This window comes from Coccinella septempunctata, chromosome 3 (genome assembly GCF_907165205.1).
Source record: "Coccinella septempunctata chromosome 3, icCocSept1.1, whole genome shotgun sequence".
Classification (NCBI taxonomy): Eukaryota; Metazoa; Arthropoda; class Insecta; order Coleoptera; family Coccinellidae; genus Coccinella; species Coccinella septempunctata.
Window position 1 is genome coordinate 15,711,041 of NC_058191.1, and position 10,813 is coordinate 15,721,853.

The window sequence follows — 10,813 nt, forward strand, 5'->3', positions numbered from 1 at the left end:
GAATTGATCCAATAGTACCTTGGGAATTGACATGATATTTTGTCGAATCGACTACTGAAATCTCCATTCCTATCAGAACTATCGATCTGAAATTCCACATGTGCATCTCATTTCGAAAACTGTGTACAGTTTCGAGATTTTGGTCGAATTGATCCAATAGTTCCTTAGGAATTGAAATGATAATATGTCGAATCGACCACTGAAATCTCAATTCCTATCAGAACTATCGAACTGAAATTCAACATGTGCATCTCAATTCGAAAACTATGTATATATATATATATATATCGGTTTTAGAGCGTTCTCCGACGCTTTCCGACTCCTAACCGCCATTCCTCTCTATTCAACCATAGGTTTTCGGGGAGCTCTCTTTCCTCCATTTCCTTTTCGATCCCCTCTCTCCAGCTCTTCCTTGGTCGACCTCTTCTCCTTCTGCCTCGTGGCGTCCATGTTAAAATCTGTTTGGGTAATCTGTTATCAGGCATCCTCTGTACGTGGCCATACCATATCAATTGCTTCGTCTTGATGTCATCAGTTATGGTATGTTTTGATCCCATTATCTCTCGAACTCTTTCATTTCGCACACGATCCCTTCTAGATATGCCCGCAGATCGTCGCCAGAAATCCATTTCTGTTGCCAGCAACATCTTTTCAGATCTTTGTTTCATTTGCCAGACCTCGCTTCCATAAGTCACTATGCTCTTTAGTATGGTATTGTATATGTGATGTTTGTTGCTTTTGGATATTGATTGATCCCACAGGATGCCATTCATCATGGATATCGCCTTTCTCCCTTGAACATTCCTGTCCTTTATAGCAGCGTCCAGTGTCCCATCATGCGTCAGCTTCATACCAAGGTATCTATATTCGGTGCAATGAGAAATTTGTGTTCCATCCTCTAATGTGATGTTCTGTGGTGTCCCTCCAATACACATAGATTCCGTCTTTTTAACGTTCACTTCGAGGCCCCATTTCTTGTATTCCTCTACTAATTTTCTCGTCATATAGTTCAAGTCGTCTTGATCTTGTGCTATCAGGATTTGATCGTCTGCAAAGCAGAGCGTGTATAATGTTGTTTCATCATTAAGAGGGATTCCCATGCCACTACATTTTTTCTTCCACATTTTGAGAGCTTGCTCTAAGTATATTCTAAAAAGCGTCGGCGACAGGCAGCACCCCTGTTTCAGTCCCTTAGTAGGAGTAAACCCCCGAGAAATTTTGTTTCCCACTTTGATCCTTGTCTTTGCGTCCGTGTATAAATTTTGAACTGCTTTGATAAGTCCATATCGAATATTTGTTTGCTGTAATGTTGGCCATAGCTTACTGTGAGGTACACTATCGAATGCCTTCTGTAGGTCCACATACAGTAAATGCACTTCTTGGTTGGTTGCTGTCTTCTTCTCAATAACTTGCGTTATGCAATATAAATGGTCAACTGTGGATCGTCCTACTCTGAAGCCAGCTTGTTCTTCTGCCTCATAGTCTTGGTATTCTTGATCTATTTTATTCCTCAGGAGTTTACCATACATTCTGCTGACTGTACTGGTTACAGCAATTCCTCTGTAATTCTCGCAAAGATCCTTGCTGCCCTTCTTGTGGATAGCTGACATAATAGAGGTCTTCCATTCACTTGGTACCTGTGCACCATTTATGCAGTCAGTAAATAGTTTTCTGAGGTGTTCATATAATTTTTTCGTTCCAGCTTTGACTAATTCGGCGTAGATATCACCTGGGCCAGGGGATTTTCCATTTTTCAGAGACTTGACTATTTCTTCAATTTCTGTTATTGTAACTTTCAAGGGTGATGAAATGATATTTATTTCTGTTGTGTTATCCTCGTTGGAAAACTCCGGTCTTTGTTCGGTTAATAGGTCCTTGAAGTACTTTTCCCACTGTTCTGTTGTTATAGGTGATATAAGGTCTTTTTTCCTATTTGTTCTCATATTTTTAATTAGTCTCCAGCTCTCTGTACTTTTTCTTCCTCCGATGTAGGTGTTTATTTTTTGGCAGTTCTTTTCCCACATTTCGTTCTTTTTTTGGGTAATCAATTTTCTTACTACAGCTTGTGATCTTTTGTAAATTACTTTGTCGTTTTCTTCTCTAGATGTCAAGAATTTGTGATAGTTCTGTCTCTTATCAATGATTGCCTCTTCCACCTGCTCATCCCACCAGTATGGTTTTGATCTTTCTAGATTGGTTTTCAACTTTCCTAGTGCTTCTGCCGCCGCCGCATGGATAGCATTCTTAATGTGTTCATAATGTTCTTCAGTGTTATTGAAGCATATGGTGTCTAATTTTTCATCCAATCGTTTTCTGAATAATGACCTAACGCTCTCATGGTGCAAGCTATCTAAGTTATATTTGATTGATTTTATATCCCTATTTGGTTCCGAGCTTTCATGTTTTTTCTCATATCTATGTGGAAGTATTGTCTTCATTTTCAACACATAGTGATCACTGCCGCACGATGGTCCCCTAGATACTCGGACATCCTGTGTTATGATTCTGGTTTTCTGTCTAACAATGCTGTAATCTATAATAGACTTCAAGTTTCGAGTCTGCTGTGTCCATGTGTACTTATGGATATCTCGGTGTGGGAAGAATCCGTTCAATATTTTCAGATCATTTTGTTGACATATCGCTATTAGTCTATCGCCATTATCGTTCCGGGTGTTTTCGCCGTGCATTCCTACTACTTTGCTATCACGTTCTCTTCCCACTCTACTGTTGAAGTCCCCCAACAACAAAATTTCTCTAGATGTTCCTATTTTTATGATTTCATCATTAAGTTGTTCAAAAAATTCATTTTTGTTGTTAACCAATGAATCATCGTTAATTCCATAAACTCCCAATATTGTCATTTTATGTCCTTTTATTGTCAGGTTCATTTTTATTAAACGTTGGTCAATGGGTTCCCAAGAGGTGATACTTCTTCTTAAGGTTTTTCGAATTAAAATACCAACCCCTTGTTGGGCTCTTTGGTCCTTTCCCACTCCGCTGTAGAACAGATCGTAATATCCCCAACTTTCAGAGCCACTGCCCTTCCTCTTCGTTTCTGTAATGACCGCGAGGTCTAACTTTGCATGTTTGAGCTCTGCCGCTACTTCATTTGCTTTCCGAGAGATCCCTTGCACGTTCCATGTGCCAAAATTCAAAGTCCTATATCTTTGCTTTTTTCGTCGTCCTTTTTTCCAGTCCATATTTCCGAGGCTTTGGTTAGGTTTTTTAACATTTCGTTTTTTTACAAGTATCGAGGAGTTAGCCCGATGCCTCAACCCCCAACTTGGAGGACCAGGGATTTTGTATCAGAGTCTCCTTCTCTTAGATGAGTTGCTTTCTCTACAGCTTAAGAGTCTCATCTACCCTACCTGTTGGTCCGCGGGTGGTATTTTATTTCCCACCAATCCGCCGGCCAAAGTAGATGTTTGACCGGTGAGGATACCCCCTATCCGCCACCTTGGGGACGCGCTCTCTAGAGGTTACAGGCTCCTCCGAGAGCGAAAACTATGTGCAGTTTCATAATTTGGTTCGAATTGATCCAACAGTTTTTAGGAATTGATATCACACTTTGCCGAATTGACCACTGAAATCTCAATTCCTATCTGAACTAACGAACTGAAATTCAACATGTGCATCTCAATTCGAAAACTGAGTACAGTTTCGGGATTTGGGTCGAATTGATCCAATAGTTCCTTGGGAATTGACATGATATTTTATCGGATCGACTACTGAAATCTCCATTCCTATCAGAACTATCGATCTGAAATTCAACATGTGCATCTCAATGCGAAAACTATCTGCAGTTTCAAGATTTGGGTCGAATTGGTCCAACAGTTTTTGAGGAATTGATATCACACTTTGCCGAATAGACCACTGAAATCTAAATTCCTATCTGAACTATCGAACTGAAATTCAACATGTGCATCTCATTTCGAAAACTATGTGCAGCTTCAAGATTTCGTTCGAATTGATCCAACAGTTTTCAAGGAATTGATATCACACTTTGCCGAATTGAACACTGAAATCTAAATTCCTATCTGAACTATCGAACTGAAATTCAACATGTACATCTCAATTCGAAAACTGAGTACAGTTTCGGGATTTGGTTCGAATTGATCCAATAGTTCTTTGGGAATTGAAATGATATTTTGTCGAATCGACCACTGAAATCTCATATCCTATCGATTTGGGTCGAATTGATCCAATAGTTCCTTGGGAATTGAAATGATATTTTGTCGTATCGACCACTGAAATCTCAATTCCTATCAGAACTATCGAACTGAAATTCAACATGTGCATCTCAATTCGAAAACTATGTGCTGTTTCGAGATTTGGGTCGAATTGGTCCAACAGTTTTTGAGGAATTGATATCACACTTTGCCGAATGACCACTGAAATCTCAATTCCTATCAGAACTATCGAACTGAAATTCAACATGTCATCTCATTTCGAAAACTGTGTACAGTTTCGAGATTTTGGTCGAATTGATCCAATAGTTCCTTAGGAATTGAAATGATAATATGTCGAATCGACCACTGAAATCTCAATTCCTATCAGAACTATCGAACTGAAATTCAACATGTGCATCTCAATTCGAAAACTATGTGCAGTTTCAAGATTCGGTTCGAATTGATCCAACAGTTTTTGAGGAATTGATATCACACTTTGCCGAATAGACCACTGAAATCTCAATTCCTATCAGACCTATCGAACTGAAATTCAACATGTGCATCTCATTTCGAAAACTGTGTACAGTTTCGAGATTTTGGTCGAATAGATCCAATAGTTCCATAGGAATTGAAATGATAATATGTCGAATCGACCACTGAAATCTCAATTTCTATCAGAACTATCGAACTGAAATTCAACATGTGCATCTCAATTCGAAAACTATGTGCAGTTTCAAAATTTGGTTCGAATTGATCCAACAGTTTTTAGGAATTGATATCACACTTTGCCGAATTGACCACTGAAATCTCAATTCCTATCAGAACTATCGAACTGAAATTCCACATGTGCATCTCATTTCGAAAACTGTGTACAGTTTCGAGATTTTGGTCGAATTGATCCAATAGTTCCTTAGGAATTGAAATGATAATATGTCGAATCGACCACTGAAATCTCAATTCCTATCAGAACTATCGAACTGAAATTCAACATGTACATCTCAATTCGAAAACTATGTGCAGTTTCAAGATTTGGTTCGAATTGATCCAACAGTTTTTAGGAATTGATATCACACTTTGCCGAATTGACCACTGAAATCTCAATTCCTATCAGAACTATCGAACTGAAATTCCACATGTGCATCTCATTTCGAAAACTGTGTACAGTTTCGAGATTTTGGTCGAATTGATCCAATAGTTCCTTAGGAATTGAAATGATAATATGTCGAATCGACCACTGAAATCTCAATTCCTATCAGAACTATCGAACTGAAATTCAACATGTGCATCTCAATTCGAAAACTATGTGCAGTTTCAAAATTTGGTTCGAATTGATCCAACAGTTTTTAGGAATTGATATCACACTTTGCCGAATTGACCACTGAAATCTCAATTCCTATCTGAACTAACGAACTGAAATTCAACATGTGCATCTCAATTCGAAAACTGAGTACAGTTTCGGGATTTGGGTCGAATTGATCCAATAGTTCCTTGGGAATTGACATGATATTTTATCGGATCGACTACTGAAATCTCCATTCCTATCAGAACTATCGATCTGAAATTCAACATGTGCATCTCATTTCGAAAACTGAGTACAGTTTCGGGATTTGGTTCGAATTGATCCAATAGTTCTTTGGGAATTGAAATGATATTTTGTCGAATCGACCACTGAAATATCAATTCCTATCAGAACTATCGAACTGAAATTCAACATGTGCATCTCAATTCGAAAACTGAGTACAGTTTCGGGATTTGGGTCGAATTGATCCAATAGTTCCTTGGGAATTGAAATGATATTTTGTCGAATCGACCACTGAAATCTCAATTCCTATCAGAACTATCGAACTGAAATTCAACATGTGCATCTCAATTCGAAAACTATGTGCTGTTTCGAGATTTGGTTCGAATTGATCCAACAGTTTTTGAGGAATTGATATCACACTTTGCCGAAAAGACCACTGAAATCTCGATTCCTATCTGAACTATCGAACTGAAATTCAACAGGTGAATCTCAATCCGAAAACTATCTGCAGTTTCAAGATTTGGGTCGAATTGATCCAACAGTTTTTGAGGAATTGATATCACACTTTGCCGAATAGACCACTGAAATCTCAATTCCTATCAGAACTATCGAACTGAAATTCAACATGTGCATCTCAATTCGAAAACTGAGTACAGTTTCGGGATTTGGTTCGAATTGATCCAATAGTTCCTTGGGAATTGACATGATATTTTGTCGAATCGACTACTGAAATCTCCATTCCTATCAGAACTATCGATCTGAAATTCAACATGTGCATCTCAATTCGAAAACAATCTGCAGTTTCAAGATTTGGGTCGAATTGGACCAACAGTTTTTGAGGAATTGATATCACACTTTGCCGAATAGATCACTGAAATCTAAATTCCTATCTGAACTATCGAACTGAAATTCAACATGTGTATCTCATTTCGAAAACTATGTGCAGTTTCAAGATTTGGTTCGAATTGATCCAATAGTTTTCAAGGAATTGATATCACACTTTGCCGAATTGACCACTGAAATCTAAATTAATATCTGAACTATCGAACTGAAATTCAACATGTGCATCTCAATTCGAAAACTGAGTACAGTTTCGGGATTTGGTTCGAATTGATCCAATAGTTCTTTGGGAATTGAAATGATATTTTGCCGAATCGACCACTGAAATCTCAATTCCTATCGATTTGGGTCGAATTGATCCAATAGTTCCTTGGGAATTGAAATGATATTTTGTCGTATCGACCACTGGAATCTCAATTCCTATCAGAACTATCGAACTGAAATTCAACATGTGCATCTCAATTCGAAAACTATGTGCTGTTTCGAGATTTGGGTCGAATTGGTCCAAAAGTTTTTGAGGAATTGATATCACACTTTGACGAATAGACCACTGAAATCTCAATTCCTATCAGAACTATCGAACTGAAATTCAACATGTGCATCTCATTTCGAAAACTGTGTACAGTTTCGAGATTTTGGTCGAATTGATCCAATAGTTCCTTAGGAATTGAAATGATAATATGTCGAATCGACCACTGAAATCTCAATTCCTATCAGAACTATCGAACTGAAATTCAACATGTGCATCTCAATTCGAAAACTATGTGCAGTTTCAAGATTCGGTTCGAATTGATCCAACAGTTTTTGAGGAATTGATATCACACTTTGCCGAAAAGACCACTGAAATCTCGATTCCTATCTGAACTATCGAACTGAAATTCAACAGGTGAATCTCAATCCGAAAACTATGGGCAGTTTCAAGATTTGGGTCGAATTGATCCAACAGTTTTTGAGGAATTGATATCACACTTTGCCGAATAGACCACTGAAATCTCAATTCCTATCAGACCTATCGAACTGAAATTCAACATGTGCATCTCATTTCGAAAACTGTGTACAGTTTCGACATTTTGGTCGAATTGATCCAATAGTTCCTTAGGAATTGAAATGATAATATGTCGAATCGACCACTGAAATCTCAATTCCTATCAGAACTATCGAACTGAAATTCAACATGTGCATCTCAATTCGAAAACTATGTGCAGTTTCAAGATTTGGTTCGAATTGATCCAACAGTTTTTAGGAATTGATATCACACTTTGCCGAATTGACCACTGAAATCTCAATTCCTATCAGAACTATCGAACTGAAATTCCACATGTGCATCTCATTTCGAAAACTGTGTACAGTTTCGAGATTTTGGTCGAATTGATCCAATAGTTCCTTAGGAATTGAAATGATAATATGTCGAATCGACCACTGAAATCTCAATTCCTATCAGAACTATCGAACTGAAATTCAACATGTGCATCTCAATTCGAAAACTATGTGCAGTTTCAAAATTAGGTTCGAATTGATCCAACAGTTTTTAGGAATTGATATCACACTTTGCCGAATTGAATACTGAAATCTCAATTCCTATCTGAACTAACGAACTGAAATTCAACATGTGCATCTCAATTCGAAAACTGAGTACAGTTTCGGGATTTGGGTCGAATTGATCCAATAGTTCCTTGGGAATTGACATGATATTTTATCGGATCGACTACTGAAATCTCCATTCCTATCAGAACTATCGATCTGAAATTCAACATGTGCATCTCATTTCCAAAACTGAGTGCAGTTTCGGGATTTGGTTCGAATTGATCCAATAGTTCTTTGGGAATTGAAATGATATTTTGTCGAATCGACCACTGAAATATCAATTCCTATCGATTTGGGTCGAATTGATCCAATAGTTCCTTGGGAATTGAAATGATATTTTGTCGAATCGACCACTGAAATCTCAATTCCTATCAGAACTATCGAACTGAAATTCAACATGTGCATCTCAATTCGAAAACTATGTGCTGTTTCGAGATTTGGGTCGAATTGGTCCAACAGTTTTTGAGGAATTGATATCACACTTTGCCGAATAGACCACTGAAATCTCAATTCCTATCAGAACTATCGAACTGAAATTCAACATGTGCATCTCATTTCGAAAACTGTGTACAGTTTCGACATTTTGGTCGAATTGATCCAATAGTTCCTTAGGAATTGAAATGATAATATGTCGAATCGACCACTGAAATCTCAATTCCTATCAGAACTATCGAACTGAAATTCAACATGTGCATCTCAATTCGAAAACTATGTGCAGTTTCAAGATTTGGTTCGAATTGATCCAACAGTTTTTAGGAATTGATATCACACTTTGCCGAATTGACCACTGAAATCTCAATTCCTATCAGAACTATCGAACTGAAATTCCACATGTGCATCTCATTTCGAAAACTGTGTACAGTTTCGAGATTTTGGTCGAATTGATCCAATAGTTCCTTAGGAATTGAAATGATAATATGTCGAATCGACCACTGAAATCTCAATTCCTATCAGAACTATCGAACTGAAATTCAACATGTGCATCTCAATTCGAAAACTATGTGCAGTTTCAAAATTTGGTTCGAATTGATCCAACAGTTTTTAGGAATTGATATCACACTTTGCCGAATTGACCACTGAAATCTCAATTCCTATCTGAACTAACGAACTGAAATTCAACATGTGCATCTCAATTCGAAAACTGAGTACAGTTTCGGGATTTGGGTCGAATTGATCCAATAGTTCCTTGGGAATTGACATGATATTTTATCGGATCGACTACTGAAATCTCCATTCCTATCAGAACTATCGATCTGAAATTCAACATGTGCATCTCATTTCGAAAACTGAGTACAGTTTCGGGATTTGGTTCGAATTGATCCAATAGTTCTTTGGGAATTGAAATGATATTTTGTCGAATCGACCACTGAAATACCAATTCCTATCGATTTGGGTCGAATTGATCCAATAGTTCCTTGGGAATTGAAATGATATTTTGTCGAATCGACCACTGAAATCTCAATTCCTATCAGAACTATCGAACTGAAATTCAACATGTGCATCTCAATTCGAAAACTATGTGCTGTTTCGAGATTTGGGTCGAATTGGTCCAACAGTTTTTGAGGAATTGATATCACACTTTGCCGAATAGACGACTGAAATCTCAATTCCTATCAGAACTATCGAACTGAAATTCAACATGTGCATCTCATTTCGAAAACTGTGTACAGTTTCGAGATTTTCTTCGAATTGATCCAATAGTTCCTTAGGAATTGAAATGATAATATGTCGAATCGACCACTGAAATCTCAATTCCTATCAGAACTATCGAACTGAAATTCAACATGTGCATCTCAATTCGAAAACTATGTGCAGTTTCAAGATTCGGTTCGAATTGATCCAACAGTTTTTAGGAATTGATATCACACTTTGCCGAATTGACCACTGAAATCTCAATTCCTATCTGAACTAACGAACTGAAATTCAACATGTGCATCTCAATTCGAAAACTGAGTACAGTTTCGGGATTTGGGTCGAATTGATCCAATAGTTCCTTGGGAATTGACATGATAATATGTCGAATCGACCACTGAAATCTCAATTCCTATCAGAACTATCGAACTGAAATTCAACATGTGCATCTCAATTCGAAAACTATGTGCAGTTTCAAAATTTGGTTCGAATTGATCCAACAGTTTTTAGGAATTGATATCACACTTTGCCGAATTGACCACTGAAATCTCAATTCCTATCTGAACTAACGAACTGAAATTCAACATGTGCATCTCAATTCGAAAACTGAGTACAGTTTCGGGATTTGGGTCGAATTGATCCAATAGTTCCTTGGGAATTGACATGATATTTTATCGGATCGACTACTGAAATCTCCATTCCTATCAGAACTATCGATCTGAAATTCAACATGTGCATCTCATTTCGAAAACTGAGTACAGTTTCGGGATTTGGTTCGAATTGATCCAATAGTTCTTTGGGAATTGAAATGATATTTTGTCGAATCGACCACTGAAATACCAATTCCTATCGATTTGGGTCGAATTGATCCAATAGTTCCTTGGGAATTGAAATGATATTTTGTCGAATCGACCACTGAAATCTCAATTCCTATCAGAACTATCGAACTGAAATTCAACATGTGCATCTCAATTCGAAAACTATGTGCTGTTTCGAGATTTGGGTCGAATTGGTCCAACAGTTTTTGAGGAATTGATATCACACTTTGCCGAATAGACGACTGAAA

At 37.5% G+C, this 10,813-nt stretch overlaps 1 protein-coding gene across 1 annotated transcript; it reads right to left on the reverse strand.

Moving 5' to 3' along the window:
* Positions 1-285: 285 nt before the first annotated feature.
* LOC123310188 lies at positions 286-1,324 on the reverse strand. Its single transcript, XM_044893607.1, has 3 exons — positions 1,223-1,324; positions 735-1,144; positions 286-455 (listed from the first exon to the last, which is right to left on the reverse strand). Exons 2-3 carry the CDS (start codon positions 1,122-1,124, stop codon positions 294-296), a joined length of 552 nt encoding a protein of 183 aa, XP_044749542.1. The 5' UTR covers positions 1,125-1,144; positions 1,223-1,324; the 3' UTR covers positions 286-293.
* Positions 1,325-10,813: the final 9,489 nt, after the last annotated feature.